At 44.5% G+C, this 20,779-nt stretch overlaps 1 protein-coding gene across 1 annotated transcript in view; it reads left to right on the forward strand.

The window, feature by feature from the left end:
* The window catches only part of SPPL2A (signal peptide peptidase like 2A), a 291,455-nt gene that overhangs the window by 17,915 nt on the left and 252,761 nt on the right, over positions 1-20,779 (forward strand). The window contains exon 2 of the mRNA XM_085644242.1: positions 7,190-7,309. Coding sequence (XP_085500368.1) covers positions 7,190-7,309 — 120 coding nt within the window. The remainder of the gene's footprint in view (positions 1-7,189; positions 7,310-20,779) is intronic.

Here is a 20,779-nt window from a genome sequence, read left to right on the forward strand (position 1 = left end):
CCCCTCATCACTCCTACACTCCACCCATCTCTGAAACCTAAAACCCTTTAATGCCCAGACTCCAGTTATTCCTGACTCCTAGGATCCCCTCATCAACCTAAATATTACCCATCCCTGAACCCAAAAAATCCACAGCAGTCCTAAGCTAAACCACGTTTATTGGACTTTTGTACTTTTCCTTAAAATTATCTTTCCTTTAATATGTTTCATTTAAGTTTCACTTTTTTTGTTGTTGTTTTTCCTTTAAATTGTCTTACCTTAAAATTGGTTTCTCATAATTTGGTTTCCTCCAATATGGTTTCTCAGTTTTCGTTTTCCTTTAATTTGCGCATATCAATGATCCTGCCCCTTACTGGAGTAGAATGGAGACAAAAGCTGTATATGGAGAGAGTCTAAGAAGGACACTTGTAAACAAAATCACCCCAAACTGTTTCTGAAGGTTGAGGCCGTGGATCCACATCCATGACTAGAAAAGGTTTATTAAAGTGCAACCCAAACCCCCCAAAGTTATTGCAGTTCCAAGTCATTCAGGACCTAGGAAGGGAGTGCCTCACAGTGTACTCAAGTGCTGCTGTGTGACTACTGCTGGTGTGTGCCTGACAGCCGCTCTTACTAAGGTTAATGATATCACCTAAAGTCGTCACTTTCTGCCAGAGGTATTGAGGTATGCTTAGAGCCTAGAAACCTGCCTACCTGCCACGAGAGGAAAGGAGACTGCCTGCCCTTGCAAGAGGAGAGAAGTTCCAGGAGAGAAATCCAACACGTCATTTAATAGAGGGACAACCAGAGAAAGTTGACTGCCTAAGAGTGAAGCCAGGAGCAGCCTGTGCTGGAAAGGGTATTCTAGTCTCTTAGAAGGTCCCTGGTGGGAACTGCAAAAAGACTAAGTGATTGTGGCGGCCCGGTTACAGATGCAATGGCCTTGGAAACTAGGATGGCCTGGTCAGGGCTTCAACTGCCTTGGTAATCATGTCAGCCAGGTTGGGGCTGCACCTGCCTTTGTTAACATATCCGCCTGGTTGGGGCTTCATCCAGTTCTGCAGATCATATTGGCTCGGATCTGGTTAGGTATTAGCGAATGACTTAAGCTGGGCTGCAGCAAATGGGCCTGCATCTGTGTGGAAGCGACAGGGCCTCCTCCGATTGATGGTAAACATAACCCTGAACTTGTGCGTGAGAGGAGAAACCCCATCTCTTAAGCGGCTTGGAAGGACTGCCTCCAACTAATGCAGGCCGGCACGTGCAAGGGGAAGCTTAAGTTGTTAAATCCATGCTAGTCAAGCACGTGTGAGACTCAGAGTTTAAGGGCCTGATTTAGAGCTCAATTGATGGGTATTCCGTCACCATCGTGATGGATAGCCTGTCCGCCATATGACAGGTGCCAAGTGTCACAGGATATAATGCACTTGTAATGAGGCAGATGGGAAGTCTGTCATGTTTGTGACAGAACAACCCATCTTCTAAACTCTAAATCAGGCCCTTTCTTCTTACTCATTGCACCTCCAGGAATGAGCACGCGCAATACGTATGAACAGACTGTGCATTTGACTTGTGGGATGCCAGAATCTGCATCTGAGACTGATTCATGCTTCTTTCATACTTGCTGGGAAGACGAGGTGATCAAGGGTCATCCTGGTGGAAGATGGCATGAGGGAAAATCAGCAGGTGTACCGCCACAAGGGAGAATCATAACCAAGAACACTGCCCTATATACTGGATTAAATTGTATAGTAGTTAGTACTGTTGTGAAATGTAAAAAGCATTTTTTTTTCTAAAAAAGACTAGCACTGAGCTGCTAGTCTTAGCTACATCTCCTTGATCACATTTCTAATCAAATAATATTTATTTTAGCATTGGCAGTGGTTCTATGGACCCCTGACTACTCAACTCAACAGCACCTTCTTTGAAGTGTTGGTAAAATTTCAGTGTTTTTGTGACTGGAGTTTGGTTGCAAAATATTGATACATACCTTAGCAAATAGCTCCCTAAAAACGTCCCTTACATTCTGTTATTGGTTTCTAAACCCATTTTGCTTTTTGGTAACCTGCTACCGAATCACTAAATGGGTTTAGTACATAACAAAAAGCCATTTCGTGAATCTAAGACTTTTGTACACCAGGCCCCTAAATCAAGGGCTTCCCTGACATTTTCCTCATCCTAATTCATATAGTACAAACTCACTTTTTGGGCGTGAAGCAGAAGCCCAAAACTACTTGCTTTAGACACTAGTGATCCTGAATGAACAACAGAAAAACAGGTTCAATCAAAAGTAGATGTTCAGCTTGAGGAAGTAAGCATAATTGCTCATTCATAGTTTAAGTGTAAGCTGCTAATGGCTAACAATAACTACCTATTTAGGGTAAGGAATCCAATTTGTGCCTTATCTGGTGAATAGACTCAGTGGCTGAATGCGGTTTTATATTGTACTACATAAGTATTGCCTGCCTCTTTAATGTGGCAGAGGGATTAATGAGCAAAACGTATGTTTGTAAGTATTTGGAGCAGGGGTAACACCTTTTTCTTGGTAGTGTCAATACTTAACATATGTGCTTTTTAAAAAATATTGAAGGTGCACTCAAGGTACACACAGCAAAGGAACTTTGTTCCTTCTCAATGACTGTGTTAGCTAGTAGGATGAACACATGCTCAGGCACATCATCAAGCAGTGCAGTGTATTTGATAGGACATTGTTATTTTTGTATAGAAGAGAATGTGGTTTGTAACGTAGGATTTAGATTTTGTGCATTCTTTCACACTGTTCTAATCTATTTATTTATGTAGTTCTCAGTGTTGTAACGTGTCACATCTAAGCACTTTAAAAAAGAGTGGAAACTGAAGTTGAAAGCAAGAGGGGAAGGTGAGGCAATGATGTAACAGCATGAACCTGGATAAGAAGGGAGTTAGATATCCAAGGCTGATAAAGCAGGATGGACATCAATACCTTTTGAAGGGCAAGCCGTGTCTCGTAGCCGAACTAAGTCGCACTAATTTCTGAGCACCAGGGTACTAATGATCCTCATTAGTAAACTATTACGCAGGTTAATTTCATGCCTCCGGGTAGGGAGTTTCCAAGAGCTGATCAGTGTGACTAAAGGTGCGTCCTCCAATTATAAACTCTGTTTTAGAGCTGACTGCCAGGCAGTTTGGTTCATCTAGTCTTCAATGTCCTATAGACGGTCAGGCATTTTGTAAGTGTTAACATTTGTGCTTTCAGATGAAATTAGGCATAATCCATGTACGTGTGGTCTGGACACCACAGCAGCGTATTATTGTAACTTGCAATATGTAGGGCTCAAAAAGGATTGGCGAAAAAGGTGGAGACTTGCCAGACAATCTGCTGATAAACAAGGTTGAAGAGTTACATTATTATGTAGCTCAAATCAACAGTGAATCATGCATTGAGCCATATGACTGCCCTGCCTTTGATACCTTTTGATATTAAATGCATTGGATCAAGGTTTCCTGGTTGACTGTGTGGAATGCGGCTCTGAAGTTGAGCAGAATTAGCACTCATGGAGAATTGAATCTTTGGTCATTAAACCATCTTCTCCAAAATTCAGAAACACAATTGGGTGGGTTCACTACTGATCATTGGGTGCCATTAAAAATGTTTGCACTGAAATTCTGTTATGGTAGTGGAAAAACTATCCAGATAGCACTTAAGGGGTCTATAGACGGGTAATTGAAGCTTTTGAATGTGGTTGATTAATGTCATAACTGTTGTTATCTTTTCCATTTTTATAGAGTGGTGTGGGCATCCATGATCTTGCCTATCTGTAAAATCCATTATATCACTCCTAACTGCATCAGAAATAGGTTTTGTCCTTTATGGCGCACATTAGTGTATTCGGGTGTATGTACATCATGGTTAGAAAAAGGGTTGGAGAAAAAGCTTGCAATCACTTATCTTAATGTATCACCTGGTTCCATTCTGTCTGGTTGTTTATGCCTTATATGACCATATCCAGTTTGAAAATTCCTTTTTTGAATTCTTATCATCGTGAAACAGTGTATTCATCTTTCTGATTTATTTGATCTGGTTAGTTTACCAACCTGACCATGTCCTCTACTTACTAGCATGTCATCATATTTGGTACGAAGGGCTACAACCAGCCTGACCCATGAAGAAAGTTGTGTTTTTTAACTGAGGCTTGTCCTCCCTACATGAAGGAGTTTACAAGATCATCAGATGCATAACACATTTTGAAATGTGTTATGTAATGTCTTATTTATCACTTGAGCAGTTCAAGTTGTGCATTAAAGTCAGGACATTGTCCACATGTATAGTGCCTATGATTATTGGTAACTCCCTCATTTCTGTGAGGTTTAAATTAATTTCTTAGGGGTTATTGGGGACGGAAGTGTGTTCTGGTAAAACATTTGGACAAAATGTTTTTTCTTAAAAACTAACAGGCATTCTTATAGTGACCCTATTGGTGTCAGTTAGTTGCCAGTGGCGCTTAATTATGTCTTTAACATATTTCTCACAAGCTACCAAAAAATTGTGTGTACTAAATGGGCAGATGTTTGATTTTATGTTACTAATATGTCTGTGTTACAGTAAGGGGCTGACCTAGCAGCTCTTCTCCAGATCTCCCTTGGGTGCTTTATTCTCGACTTTAATTTAGTGCAAAAGTGTAGGAACAAGGCATCATGCTTGTGGTCACAACATCAATAATAGTTTCAGCATGAGCATAGATGTTTTGACACAGGTTAAGTGATACAAAATCCATCAGGGTAGTAGTAGTGGGGAGTTGATTTTGGTAGATTTGTAGTATAGGATGTAGTGGAGATGGACATTTTCTTTGTTAAGGGAGAAGCAGAACATCCAGTTCACGCCATGATCATAAGATGCATTTCTTTAATTCCTGGATCATAATGTAATACCATTTCAAGATGATCAAAAAATTGTAAATATAACATCTCTACAGCTGCAGATATGTGCGGAATAGGTTCAAAGTTATGCTATTACGAATCAACCTCCACTACATCTTGAGTCACTATGTTTCAGGCATTACATGTAGTACTACAAAAGTGCCACTGTAAATTCTGTAAACACTGGCCCTAACAATTAGCCTATGTCTATTTTGCCTTTTTAAAATGATTTTTTCTATGAGTATTTTTATTGTAACCGTTCTTTTTTTCCGTTGGTATCTGACCTTTACTGTATGTTATTAATTTATACTTTAGTTTGTTACCTACCCTAATCGTTAAATATATTTAATTATTTCATGATTTGTTGTATTTATTAGCTATGATCTTTAAATGGAGTACCACCGTGATACACTCTTATCGAAAACCACCAGTGTGGTCTTGTCAATGTTCAGCTTCAGACAGTTGGTCTTCATCCAGTCAGCAATATTGATCATGCATGCAATGAACTTGTTGCGGGTTGTGGACATCTTGTCCGTGAGGAAGAGAATGAGTTGCATGTCATCTTCGTAGGAGGGGATGTTCATGTGGTGTGAATGGATGATGTTGGCCAGGGGGATCAGATAAGTGTTGAAGAGGGGTCAGCCTTAGGGAGGATCCTTGCAGGATTCCACAGATGAGGTCGCGGGCATTCACGGTGAAGGGTGTCATGCTAACTGACTGGGTCCTACCAGTCAAGAAGGAGCAGATCCAGCAGACAGCTGATCCTTGGATTCTGATCTTGTTAAGACATTGGATGAGGATGGGAGGCCGTGTCAAATGCATCAGAGAGGCACAGGAGGATGAAGGATGCTGTTTCTCCTCTGTCAAGGATAATGCGGATGTCGTCTGTGGCTGCGATTAGGGCGGTTTACATACTGTGGTTTGGTCTGAACCCAGACTAAATGGTGTCTCTGAGTTGGTGGTTGTTTAGGTATTTAGTGAGACATCAGTTGCTCGTTTTTTCTAGAACCTTGGCTGGGTAGGATACTTTAAGAACATGGAGGGGTCTGCAGAAGGTTTCTTCAGCAAGGGAAGGACTGTTGAATGTTTCCAGGCTTCTGGGAAGGTCGCTGAGGAGATGGTGGTGTTCAGGATTGGTGTGAGAACGTCACTGTTGAGTTTGAGTCCTCTGGAGAAGGCCTGGTGAGGGCAGGTGTCTGACGGGGCCCCAGCGTGGATGGACGTCATGTGATGGCTGTTCTGTCCAGAGTGACAGAAGACCATGTGGTACGCATTGGTTCTTTGGATGAGATCGGCAGACATTTTACTAGGTCATTGGATCCGGTTCCGTGTTGAAGTTACTGCATGTGCAAGTGATTTTGTTGCTTAAGAATTGATGTGACGTCTTTTAAGATGAAAAAGATTTCTTTGTTTGTGTGAGCGTTGATGCGGTCAAGGCCTTTGAGGAGTGCTTTTGAATTGGGGTTGGCGTGGTGTTCCAGGTGGATGTTTAGGTCTCCAAGAAGTAAGTAGTAGCTTGTGTCAAGCCTGCAATTATGTTGGTGAAGTTGGCATGCAGTCCTGATCTGTGGAGGAGGGTGCCCCTCGGGGAGTAGTTGGCAATGACGAGAAGCTTGAATGACAGGTGCTCCATGTCGGTGGACGATATGTCTGAGGAAGTGGTGCAGCTGATGGCGTTCTTGTGGATGACAGCAAGTTTGTCTCCAGGCTTGTGTGGTCTGTTTTGCCTCATGATGATTAGACTTTAATGTTCAGTATCATTTAATAGGAAAGTCCCTCTTACTGCAGATACGGAAGAGATGATATGTTAAATAGGAACCTCCGATTCTCGCAATAGAGCCTTCTGGTAGGCCCTTCTTTTGTCAACTGCATGCTTGGTAGATTGCTGCTTTTGGTGGCCTAATTGTCGAATGATCTCCGTCAGGAGTATATCCCTGAAATATTTAAACTTCAGATAATTTATGCATATGGAGCAGCTCCGTGTCCCTCAAACATTTTATAATAGTACAACTTATCCAAACAGCATGAAGCCCTAAAGCAAGTGAAATATAGTGAAGTATGTTTGCTTGCACAAGCATTCACTGCAGACGGTTCTTTAATAACATCAGAGGGCAATCGATAAGATTGATATTGCACTTGAGAAACCATATTTTTCTCTGTCTGAAGTTATGCTGGTCTTACTGGTAGTCTATCTGGTTGGGATGGAAAATATGTACAGACCTTCAGCCAGTGGAATTCTTGATCATTCATGCAATGTGTAGGCTAGTAATTTTCCATACTTAGTTTATATCAAATGCTTATGTATCTGTTGCAGGTCGTTGCACAAGAGGGAATCCTGCATGTCACCCGTGATCAGACGAATCAACCTTCTAAAGACTACTGTATTCTATACAATCCTTCGTGGATATCACTTGCAGAGAGCCTTGATAATGTTGTAAGTACTTAATCTTGTATGTTTTAAAGAAGACTGTTTCACAAAGTAATTTTGAGAAATATATGATACATTTTTTTACATCCATGTGTGCTATATAACATTATTTATATGATTATTATTAGTTAGAGCATAGCGAATCCACTGAAACGTCCTCATCATCAAGTTTGCTGCTGTTGTATTCTTCATCGATTGTCTACATAATGACATACATCTATGTTGAATAATTAACCTACAGGCACATTACATAGTCTTATGCTAGACCAGGGGAATCTATGAGGATGGACATAAATCTCTGATACTGTAGTAAATGAGCATGGGTCAGTTGGGACTTCTGTTGTACGCACTGGATATAAAAGCGAACTTAAATTGCTTTTATCGGGGTAAAGAAAAGTATTACAAATTTCTCTTTGTATTTATTTTATTTGTAGCACTGCCAGAAATAAACCTAGTTTCTTGGTACCTCAGCAGTATTTTAAATGGCCTTATTTTAATCCCTCAAAATATCAGTGGTGTAATTCTAGACATCGAGATTGCAAAGATTCCAAATATTTTGGCTAAGTGCAGAGTAATGTCCTCCTATACTTATTGAATTTCCCTGGTATAATGTATTGATATTTAAACATTTGTACTTGAATAACTGTTCTGTTGTCGGGCTGGCATCTCTAGAGTGTATAGGCGGCAATAAAGGGCCTCCCATGGCTAAGCAAGACTGTGCGAATATTAATGATATTACCTTTTTATTTATAGTGTATAATACAGCCTGAACAATGACCATCTAGGTATTACAGCGCTGTACAAAGTACTGATGAGGGTTGCATTACAGTTTAAGCACCAAACATTTTTGATACAATGTACATAGAAGTCGAAGAGCATGGTACGAATCAATAAGATACGAAATGAACTAGTGTGAATTACAACTATAAAAAGTTCTCTTATTTAACATGTTTTTCTATTAGTAAAGCTTTAACTGCCTTCTTGAAAAGCCTGAAGGAGGTTATTGCTCTCCTTAAGAGTAGTAGGGAGTTCTATATTTTGGAGCAGATCTGGCAAAAGTGCGGCCATGTGTTTTCCTTTTTTTCAGATCTGACTGCTAGTGTGAAGGATTTACCACTTCTAGAATCCCTTCCGCCTCCTGATAGTTTGATCCTATTCACCATGTATTTAGGTATCCGGATCCGGTTTTCTGCTGCCCGTGTTCGAGCCGCGTCCGCCACTGCTGCCGCTGCTGCTGCCGCCACTGAGCATTGGCAGCAAGACTAAGACCGCAAAAAAGCCAAAATTAAAGCCCATGCAGTCCCGTGGGGCTGCTGGACCGTTGAGCCACCGCTCTTCCGGACTTTCGGAGCACGCTGGAAAATCTAGCCCCGGCGTCCCCCACCGGCTGGTTGGCCGGCCCCTCCCTCCCTCCACTTACCCAGCGGCAGGTTGCAGGTTGCAGGTCACAGGTGTGGGAGTAGGCTCGGGAGCGTGGGTGGCTCAGCGCGAGGCACAAGATCGGCTCAGGGAGTGTCTCGTTTGCCGCACGCCACGCCTTCGTCAGTGCAGCCTCCTGACTCCGACCCTGCTATTCTGGCAGCGAACAGTAAGCAGAAAGCAGCAAGTGGGGTCCTAGACTTCAGGCACGACAGAATTCATCGACGGGTCATTAAAGTGAAGCCCAGGAGGGCTGTGAAGGACTGGGTGGGCAGACAGCCCCCCCCTCCGACATCCGCAGGCTGCTTCTTCTGGCTGGCAGACTCGAGGAGGTTTTTCCCGTATGACTACAGTCTGACTATCAACACCCCGACTACTGCTATCACCACTCCTGGAAACAGAGGCCGTCTCGAACGCCCGAGGTAAGCCTACCACTGTGCCTGGTCACCTAGTCACGTAAGGGAGCACGGGAGAGAGGGAGGAAGGAAGGTTAAGAATTAAAGAAGCCTCGGGACCTACAGACTTTACTATACTCCCCCCCCCCCCGGCCATTGAACATCTAAAATTTAACATTTAACATGAGGACTAGAAACTCGACCTTGGTCCAGCGCACTGAGAAGCCTCGCCCCCATAAATCAGCAAGGAGGCAAAAAAGAACGTTACTCTACCCCACCAGCAGAACGAATTCCGACCGAGGTTCAGGCCATGGGGAAGCTTCTCAAGACGGTGCCTTCACATTTGGTTTGGCGACACCGATAAAACCATGCCAAGCAAAGGTCTCCATCTCAGATAATCACTTGGCCAGCGGGCTCAGCCCAAAGCCCCAAAAGACCATATTTGAGTCCACAGGATATAGAGACATAAGAGATTTTATCTACCTTACGGCCCCAACAGCGCACTCAGCCAATTACTCTAGAGCGGACTCGCCCCTGATGGAAGCATCTAGCAACACTGTTAAAGCCACAGCTCTAGAAACATCTCTGTGCTTAGCTCCATCCAGTCGGCCGACCACCCCACTGTCCCCCAAAATAACTATTCTTCAAGGGCCAGCTTTAACGGAGCCCACCAAAATGAGCTTCCAATCAGGCAACGATATTAGCCCAAGCTGCTCTCTCACATACCAGTTGGCAGACTCAACTCCGAGCCAGGGTACAGACGGGGGTAACGAGCTCAACGCTGCTACGAGAGCTACAATTAGCTCAACTTCTGATTTTATACATCCCCAGGCTACTACCTTTTCAGCGTCTGGCAGCCTGGCCCAAGCTAACGACTTTCAGCCCCCCTGTTTTGGGAGCAGAGACACATGCAAGGAGTCACCTATAATTGCTAATCACCTAACATTAATTAATGAGGCACTAATTTCTATGGCAAATGCAGCCATAATGCACGCCGACAAACTCGATATTCAAATAACCATACTACAGGCAGTAGCTGGCCTGATCTCTGGGATGGACACTAAACTGGACAACTTGAACTCTTTAATGCACAGACAAACACCTCTTACTCGATCAAACCAGTGAGCTGTGGCTGCAGCCCCATATTGCTCAAGCTAGAAAAACTCCCAGATATAATGAGCACGCTAATTGTCGACCTCAAAGACGAAGCCCAACGATCACGGTATAATGAACTCGCTCACCAAAAAACAGACGGGCCATTTAACATCACAGATGCTCACTCCGGCAAACTTGACCCAGCTAATCCAGCTGAAGTAGACAACAGACTCGGCTTGGAGCCCAGCGCCAAACCTGACGAGACCATCCGCCTTCCAAACCTCCTTCGAGATAAAAACAACGATGAATAGAACATTGAAAAATTGGCAAGCCCAGTTACCCGACATCTTTCTCTCAAAAATAAAAAAAGATTAAAAAAACTCAACAAACAGTGCAAACACAAGTCTGCATCGAATGGTTCAATCCGACAATGTCTATTGCCCGCCTCCTCAGTCGCATGAACATTCCGACGAGTACCAGGGGGCTATGTCGCAAACCGCAACTAATATAATAGCAACAAACTCAGCATGTCACGACGCTCCTGGCATGACTAACTCCGACCCTATTCTGGGCCCAGCGGCCTCTTTTGCCCCCTGCTGGGCAGCCCCTCCGGGTGCTCAACAGATCTTGACAGTGTTACATACCATCCAGGCAAACGAAGCAAAACAGGGCTCCTCTAGAGATTGTTTAGCAGAGCTGAAAAACCCTCCGCTCAGAAACCAACTAATTATAAGTAAGAACAGACAACCACAAGAGTCTCCAATTAAAACCGACCTGGCAACGGACATAAGCTCAGTTCCATCTAGGTCAATGCCAGGGCTCGCCGCTGGGACAACAACAGCCACGCCCCATTGGGGACGAGCCACTGAGGGCATGGTAGCCTGCCTAACCACCCCCTCTACACTGGCCACTATTCCAACCCCGGTAACTGGGACCCAGAACCAGATTCATATAAAACAACAGGAACGAAAAATTTTGCTATATCCAGAGTACGTATCACAAGGCAAATGGGACACCCTCAATCGCAGTAATCTTCTGAAACTCTGTGCAAATATCCCCGGCTTGGAAAAGATAAAAACAACAGATATTGAGAGCGTCTCTTTTCTTTCTTGAGGCCCAAATGAGACCCAACGAAACCACTGAGCTAACCTTTACTAGCCCAATTCCGGCAGAGATTATGAAAAATCATCATACGTTACTGGACAGTTGGGGCATAAAAATAAAGACTCAACTGTTAGAAAAATATCCATTGATATTGAAAACCTGCAGGTTGGAGACTCGTCTGGCTTCTTCAGAGGGGAACACTGGGCGGCAGGAGGGCAGGAGTGCTGCGCGGGAACCAGCTCTGCAAGTAGTCTCCGTCCTCCTTGGATCCAAAGGGGGGACGACCTCCAGCCCCGCCAATGAAACCCCAATTAAAATCACAACCAACTTGGGACAGGGCAAACGCTCCTGCAGCGTAATGAGAAACATCAGCAAAGACTGGTCCTGGTTGCCGCACGCTTTAAACCCCAGCACCTAATAGTTGCCCTCCCAAAAAGCCCTCCACACGACCACCGACCATCAGCCGTTTAAACATCATGTCCTGGAATGTTGCAGGGATAACCAAATTAGTTCAAAATCAAGCGGCAGTGGATTTCCTTGAAGGCGCCAACATAATCTGTACCCAAGAAACTTGGGCAGTTAAACCCATCTCCTTAAGGGGGTACGCCGAATTCTGTAAACCAGCTATAAAAGCCAACATATTCGGAAGACCCTCAGGAGGGATAACGATCTACATCAAGCACTCGCTGCGCATTGAATTCACTGAAACACCTTTTACCTCCCATTTGTTCCTGGCGGGCATCCTGAAAGGGCTTTACTCGACCAAAGGTCCACTTCCCATCCTCTTAATCAGTGTCTACCATAACCCCCATGGGCAGGGGGCCATGGACTCCAGGTCACTGCTGACAAGCCAGCTAGAAGCCTTACTTTTGCATTACCCCCTACTGGACTCCATCATCCTTGGGGACTTTAACACTCACAATATAGGGGCCACCCAAAGCCATCTCCCCGGGGCAACAAACGCTTTCAATGCTTTAATTAAATCATATAACTTGGCTACTGCTCACGTGGTCTACTTAAAAACACATCCAATGGCCGCCGTAGCCCTCACTTTCAACAATCAAACAACGATCGACTACATCATTTTAAGTGAAAACCTACAACCTTTACTGTCAAATTACATAGTCCACCCACGCAATGAAAGCGATCACGCTGCCCTAACAATTACCTTGAACCTCACAACGGAAACCTGCCCTAGGATGAATTGCCTTGGGACTTCTACTGGCGAAGAACTGTACAACCTTCCGAGACGAATTAAATGGGGGCCTGTGCCGGCCACCAAGTTCGAGGTCTGGAAACAAGCATGGGAAGGTTGGCCATCAAGTCCCAACCTTGGGGGTGTTATAAAAGAATGGGACAGATTAGCTCCGGATCTAGCCCTCGTGCTCCGCGACAACTCAGCAGGCTGTGCCCGAACGTATGTACCCCACAAACTAGGTACCAATACGGCAATTAAAGAAAGCGCCCGAATACTAAACGCCCTACGCAGAACACACAGAATAACCGGCTCAGTCCAAGACAAAATGCGACTAAAAACAGCCGCAAAAAATCACTCAAAAACGGTGTGGGCTGCAAAGCGCGATCACTCAGATGCCCAATGGCTGCGGATTTTTGAACTGTTAAGACCTTGTAAAACCCAAGAGTTCTGGAGCTATTTAAACACCCTCGCTCAAGGTCATAATCATAGAGAAAACTCACTTGATGCACGTTCCTGGGTCAGCCACGTAGAGACATTATATCAAGACGACCAACATAGTCTCCACCCAATTAACGACCACGCTGGGATTGGCGAATTAGACTCTTCCGCCAAATTTCAAGTTGACCTTGAGACAGCTTTAGTCACCAGAATTCTAAAACAAAATCAGACACAACGGAGCCCCGGGTCCTAACGGCCTGCCCGGCTCTCCGTTTAGGGCAAACATAGAATTCTGGTCCGATACTCTGACGCTTCTCTATGCAGAATGCCGGCTCTTGGGGGATGTGCCAGACTCCTGGAGAGGGTCGCTTCTTCATCCGATTCACAAGAAAGGTCCAAAATCCAACCCGAACAATTATCGCATGATTGCTCTCCTGGACATCGAGGGCAAGGCCTACGCCAGCTCTATCTTGGCAGAGTTAACCCACTGGACAAGTTCCGAAGGTCTTTTACCATTCTTTCAAACAGGGTTCAGATCTGGGGCATCGACGACTGATAACATAATAGCCCTTTCTTATCTGGCCCATCAAGCAGTTACCCGCAAAGGTCTCCCTCTCTTCGCCTGCTTCATTGACTATTCAGCAGCGTTCGATGGTGTAGACCGAACAATCCTTTGGAAGAAGCTGGCACTTTGGAACATCAACCCCGCGTTGTTGAAAGCAATACAATCATTATACTATAAAACTTGGGTTAGAATCAAACTCTCCAATACCTCAGCAACAGAGAAAATAAAAACAGATCGGGGTGTAAAGCAAGGGTGCGTTCTAGCACCGCTCCTGTTCAATTTGTATACCGCTGATATGGGCCAAGCCTTGACAGGAGCAGCATTGGCTACGCCGAGGATCGGGGACACCAAGATACAGCTTATTCAATACGCCGACGACTTGGTACTTTTAGACCATACCAAAATAGGTCTACAAAAAGCACTGACGGCCATGGCAATTTACAACGTGGTCCACAAGCTGGTGGCCAACCAATCTAAATCAAAAGTTGTCATCTTCGGCCATCACCCGAAAAAGAAATTAGCAAGATGGAGCCTTGGTCAGCTGACATTGGAAAGTGCACAAAAATACAATTACCTGGGTGTCTGGCTCACTGAATCAGGGCGTCCGTGTGCTCAACTGCACAAAATCCAAATGAAAGGGAAATGCATTACTTATGCTCTCTGTAAATTACAAGCCACTTTGCACAGCCCAACCACGACGGCCATCCGAAGAGTTTTACGCGCAAAACTAATGCCCGCCCTCACTTACGCCCAATTAGCATTCCCTGGAAAACTAACGAAAGAACTAGAAAAAATACATTGCAGTGCCCATAAAAGGTTGTTTCATCTACCCGCGTGCACCTGTAATACATTAGTGCGCTTAGAATTCTCCTTGAACCATCAAACGCTGGAAGAGATGGCCTCTCTGTGCAAATATTACTTTCTTACTACAGCGGCCCAAGAGAAATCTATGAAGGCGGTTTTAAAATACATTTTCTGCGAACCTGGGAATCCATGGTCAACTGCCCTCGCAGTCGGTGCAGACCAGCTCAAATTAGCCCTGGAGAACTGGAACCCCAAGATCATTAAGTACTCCGCCATCAAATGCACACTTAAAAAACAAGTTTGCATCCACTCTCGCGCTCTAGACCTGGAACTGTTGGACAAAAAGGCCTGCATGAAAGCCAAACCCTGCCACAAAAAGGGTTCAACTCTAAACATCACCTCACGCAGGCCGTGGGCAGAGCAGCCTTACTCAGGATCTTAGCATCCAGATTACACCCTCTGCCACTTCAAGAAATATACAACACTAAACTGAGAACATCGGTGAGTAAGGGCTGCCGGCTCTGCGATTACAAACACGAGTCTCTGGCCCATCTTTTACTCTGTTGCCCGGCCCTGCGCACAGCCCGCAGTCTCTATCTACGGCCAATTCTATTACAACTGGGCACCCGTACAGCCAAGGAGGCGATTCATCAATTGTACACATTGAACACAGTAAAACATATGGCCTCGTTTGGCAAATTCATCAAACAGACTCGATTACTGCTGATGGCTCCTCTACTTGGAGCCCCAGTTAATTGCAAGTCTGCCTGACGTCCACGGATTTTTAATTATTGCCTTCTTTTAAATGCTGATATTTTCTGTTCTATGCTAAGGTTTTATGTTATGGTTTTAAGTAACCAGCAATAAATGTATTCATTCATTCATTCATTCATTCCATGTATTTAGGACCAGAATTATGTAGAGCTTTGTGTGTTATGCATGCAACCTTCAGTTGGATCCGAGCTTCCACTGGGAGCCAGTTGAAGGTACTGAGTGATGGGGAAAAAAAATCATAATGCCGTGTGCCTATTATGAGTCTTGCTCCTGTATTTATTGTCGGTTTCCCGACACACAGTCTCTATTCCTTACTGTGGTGTGGTGTTGATGAAGAATCGGCGCCCAGGGCCATTGTGTCAAAAATCCAGATGCGCTGCTTCAATGCGACAGCAGCGAAGCAGGGGCTGCATCGCTTTCTCTCTGCAGGGCAGGTGCTGTGTCGATTTCACAGCTGCGAGCCAGTGCTGCGTCGGAGTTGGTGCGGGTGTCACGGACATCGGTAGCACACGCTGCAGTGATTTTTCTGACGCTGCGATGGCAAGCTGGGGCGTGTAGTGAAAGCCATGGTAGATGTGCCTTTCGGGAACCATGTTTCCGGGCAGGCAGTGACCTTGCGTTGTTCTTCTGCAGCGATGCGTCGTCAAAACGGGCGCTGGGAGTCAAAGCGTGGATTTTCTCCTTCAGATTACCAGATTTTAGTTCCAAGGGCCCAGGAACTGGATTTGGACTCTCATCAGAAGAGCTATAGCACTGGCAGTTGAAGTCTTTGATGGCCCGAGTCTTCTTACAGGAGGTAAGCACACACAAGCCCTTGGACAACTTTGGAAGCAGGATGTAGAATCAAAGTCCATCCCGTGTCCCTCCCAGGACAGAAGCAGTAGGCGAGCACAACAAAGCAACAGGCAGAGTGGTAGTCTCTCCTGAAGCATCCAGCTCTACTTCTGGCAGAATGTCCTCAGGCAGTGACAATTCCTCCCACCACTCTACCTCAGAATGGCCCATCAGTATATGCAAGGCACATCTCAACACTCTTTGTGTGACTGTCTAGAGTAAATGCACAAGAGCCCAACTGTCAACTAACTCAGGCACGTATTGCACAGACAGGCAGCGGCACAAAATGGTTAAGTAAGAAAATGCCCACTTTCTAAAAGTAGCTTTTTAAAACACGCAATTTAAAAACCAGCTTCACCTCATATATATTTTTAAATTGTGAGTTCAGAGACCCCAAACTCCAAATCTCTATCTACTTCTAAAGGGAAATTGCACTTAAAGGATATTTCAAGACAATCCCCATGTGACCCTATGGGGGAGATAGGCCTTGCAATAGTAAAAAACTAAGTTAGCAGTATTTCACTATTAGTACACAGGTAAAACACACCAGTACATGTCCTGCCTTTATAAATGCACTGCACCTTGCCCATGGGGCTGCCTTGTTTCTACCTTTGGGATGACTTACATGTAGCAAAGGGAAGGTTTGAGCCTGGCAAGTGAGTGCACTTGCCAGGTCGAACTGTCAGTTTAAAACTGCACACACAGACACTGTAATTACAAGTCTGAGACATGTTTGCAGGGCTACTCATGGCCCTGGGCACACCTGGTGCACTTTACTAAGGACTTACTAGTAAATCAAATAGGCTAGGAATGGATAAGCCAATCGCCAATATATTTTACACAGGGAGCACTTGCACTTTAGCACTGGTCAGCAGTTGTAAAGTGCCCAGAGTGCTAAAACCAGCTAAAACCAAGCCAGAAAAATACAGGAGGTGCGCAAAACATTTGGGCATAACCCTGCAAAAAGGGCCATGTCCAACACTGATTTATCCTCACTTAATTTAGGAAGTAGGTGCTCTTTGTATGCTTTAGTCTGTCATAAAGGAAAAGTGTTATTGACTAATCACTGTTCATTCATGTGACTTTTGTAAATTGCAGAGAAAAGATTTTCTTTAAAATACAACAAAATGTGCATCTTCCACTGCTGTTGCGATTTGACAAAGTTATAACATGTATGCACAAACTGTTTCTTAAAAACGCACTGCTGGTCCATAATAGTATTACTATTATACAACCCACTTCTCTGTCTTTCGATATGCCTTTGCACCATGCACTTTCCAATAACACAAAGGGCCTTATTACACATTTAGCGGTCCTGGTGCGTTCTGCCATGCCAGCGCCCCGCTCCAGGACTGCCACACTCGACCGCCGGCCACCCCCCTGCCAGATTACAAGTAATCTCGTGGTCTGCCAGGTGGTACTTTGGTGTTCCCACGGTAGTGCTTAAATAGGCACCGCATTGGGAATGCCAAAGCCCGTTTCTGCACGGCATGGACTGTAAAGTCCATGCCGTACAGGAAAGGGGGTGACTGCAACCTGGGCCACAACATATGACCACCTGCAGCCAATTCTTGACTCTGTGGCAACAGGGTAAGTGTAGGGCCCCCTTTGTTTCTTTACTGCCACAGTTTTCATGGCGGCCTCATCCCCATGAAAACTCTGAATATGCTTGGCGGTGCCTCAGTGGCTTCGCCCGCATGATCCCTGGCGGTTGTGGCGGTCCCACCACCATATTCGTAATACGGCAGATGGACCGACAATCTGTGTCCAGGAAACCGCCACCACGGTTTCACGGTTCGATGGACCGCCAAACTCGTAATTGGGCCCTAAAACATTTTCAGCCTTTTTCTGCCTCAGTTCTTTTCTACAAATGCAATTATAACCAGGTAGTACCATCTTGTTGCTATTAGCAACCTTCACACGTGAGTGTAAAAACCTCACCTTTTCCTAATACGCTTATAAATATTTGCTGCTTCAGACAATACTATTTTACCTTACCAACATGTATTTCCTAACACTTTGCCAATACCTTTCCAAAACACTACTATTCTCATGTTCCCCCCACCCTATTGCCAAATTACATTAAAACAGGTACCTCCTTTGCAACAACTCGGGAACATGTTAACAATTGCTAACAACAAAATACATTTCTTAGCTTATTTATTTTCATTCCATTTAGAGTGAAATAAAAAATATTGCTGCAGGAGCTGATAAGATGAGGCTAGGTTTGTGGCTCCCAAATTGTCTTATGTGGCCTGGGAGCCCAAGTTTAGTGTAATTTCATTCGTCTGTTTGTTTCTGTAGTGAAGAATAAATATTCCTATGAAAGTTAAAATTGGATATTTCACTTTTTGTCTCCTGCTCGATGGATCCACAGGGAAACAGTTATGATCTTTTATTTTGGAAATTTTCATGCAGATTCATTGAACGGCTCCAACTTTATTTAGAAAACAAGATGGCTTTTTTAATGAAATCTCTGACCTAACCATAACTACTTAGGCACTGCTTCTGCTCGTGTATTTGTATATATATATATATATATATATCTCAAACAACGTTTTCGCGCGTCTCTCTGCCTCTTCCAGGCAGATATATATATATTTCCACTGAAAAGGTTGCCCTCGGAGGGAAGGTCACACACAAACCAGGTTTGTCATTTTATTCTGGAGTACAACAGAGACAAACAACTTTCAGGGAATTCATTTTGATTTTTTCATCCCTGTCCTTGATCGCAGGCCAAATGCGTGGCTATTCAGAAGAAAACATTGCAGGCACCTGCTAGCTATTCTGCCCTTAAGTGGGCCGCCCAATTGAGTTACAAGCCAGTGCATGTCGGTAGTTGAAGTTCTGCAATGTACATTTTTCCCAAGTGGGTTCGTTTTAGCCAAACAAAATTTTAAACAGTGTCCATAACCCAGCAGTGGGCAAATTCTATGTTACCTTGCTGTCTCTGTTGAAAATATCCAAACTGTTGTTCCATCCATGACCAATTATAACTGTCACAGCTGACCTGCTCCTTTGCGCAGTGGTGCTGCCTCCACGGCTGGACTGTGTACGTGATATTTCCCCTGAAAAGTTTGCCCTCGAACCGAAGTGCACACACAAACTAGGTTTGTCATTTTATTCTGGAGTACAACAGAGACAAACAACTTGCAGGGAATTCATTTTGATTTTTTAAAGGCCTTACATGTTTCAGACATCCCTGTCCTTGATCACAGGCCAAATGCGTGGCTATTCAAAAGAACATTTCAGGCACCTATTAGCAATTCTGCCCTTAAGTGGGCATACAAAGTTCACCCACTGGGGTTTTAAATTTTCTGTTTCATTTAATGTGGAACTTGGGGCAAACCTATTTGGGACAAATATGTGCAGCAGAGCTACCAGCACCATAATGCATCTGATAAACTCACCTTGAGGCCCACTGGGGGGTGGAATGTATTTAATTGCAAACAGTTGTCAGTTCTGTTTTCCATTGCCTCACTCCACATTGGCCTGTAAACAAGAGCTGTGTAAGCTTGAAACGCATAAGGCCTGACCTTTTTAATCCGGTGTTCTTTGCTGACTTTGCTGTGGAAAAAAGAGAAAAAAAAGAAATTTAGGGAGTGCATTTTCGTTGAAAGCAACTTCTTCTTCTGCTTGTGTAATGTGTGTGTGTGTGTGTGTGTATGTATGTGTATATATATAATTTTGTTTTCATGCGCACATATATATTCATGCGCACATATATATTCATACGCACATACACATTGCACAAGCAGGAATAGAGTCTGAGTAGTTATGGTTAGGTTAGAGATTCCAATAAAACAAATTCCCTTTTGCAGAATGTTGTATGACTGAAGTGTGTGTGTGTGTGTGTGTCTGTCTGTCTGTCTGTCTGTCTGTCTGTCTGTCTGTATCCAAGGTTTGATTTCTTCAATTTTTATTGCAGACATAGGGCTATGACGCGTATATATCTGTGTGTATGTATATATAGATGAGGGAGAGAATGTGTTATAGTCATCAAACATTCTGTACTAGGAAAATATGATTGTAGACAGTAAATAATTTAAAAATGGATCAGGAGATGGGTCATAAAATGATTCACAGATGTCAAGGCAGGATTCAGTGTGGGGGGTTGCATAGATAAAAATCGAGATATTTACTTTTAAGTGCAAACATAGATCATCCACTTTTAATTGTATACAGAGGTGAGCCAATTGCAGAGTTATCAAACATCTTCAGCTTGGTAGGGTTATACGGAGACGAGTGTAGGTGTGGTTAATTTGGCGTTAAAACATTTTCTTTTTGCCTCTATCTAAAGATTTGAGTAGCAGGAGCGAGTCTTAAATGAAGAGCATGGGAGGAGCCTAGCGCGCAACCAAGATGGCCGCGTAGGTGTGAGGCTCCCGAGGACCTCCGCGACCTCCTGCATAAATCCTGACAGAATCCTGTCCCAGATGAGGGGACTGTATTTTGGAGCCCGAGCAGAGGTGACGCCCGTTTTCCGCTTTTAAATCGGACCTCGGACACCGGCAGGAGCATCGATTGAGGTTTGCGGCCTTCTCCACACCGGCCCCCCGTACTGGAGTTGTGGGGCGATCCGGACACAAAGTGAACAACAGCGGCGGGCAGGGCTGGGTGACTCGCGTACCCCGCACTTTCACTTTCGCTTTTGCGCCCTCCTTGCTGCCAGGCGAGGTTGGGTTGCGGGGCGGTGTGCGGTGGTGTAGTCTCGCTGGGGTGCCCTGCCGGTCCGCCAGCTGCGGTCCGTCCTGCGGAGCGGTGGTCGCTCCCCCCTGGACCCCCTTGAACTGGATTGTCGGCCCCCCCCTTTCTTGAGGAGACTGACTCGTCTTGGGGATTGAAACCAT

The sequence above is a fragment of the Triturus cristatus genome, chromosome 3_1 (genome assembly GCF_964204655.1).
Source record: "Triturus cristatus chromosome 3_1, aTriCri1.1, whole genome shotgun sequence".
Taxonomy (NCBI): Eukaryota; Metazoa; Chordata; class Amphibia; order Caudata; family Salamandridae; genus Triturus; species Triturus cristatus.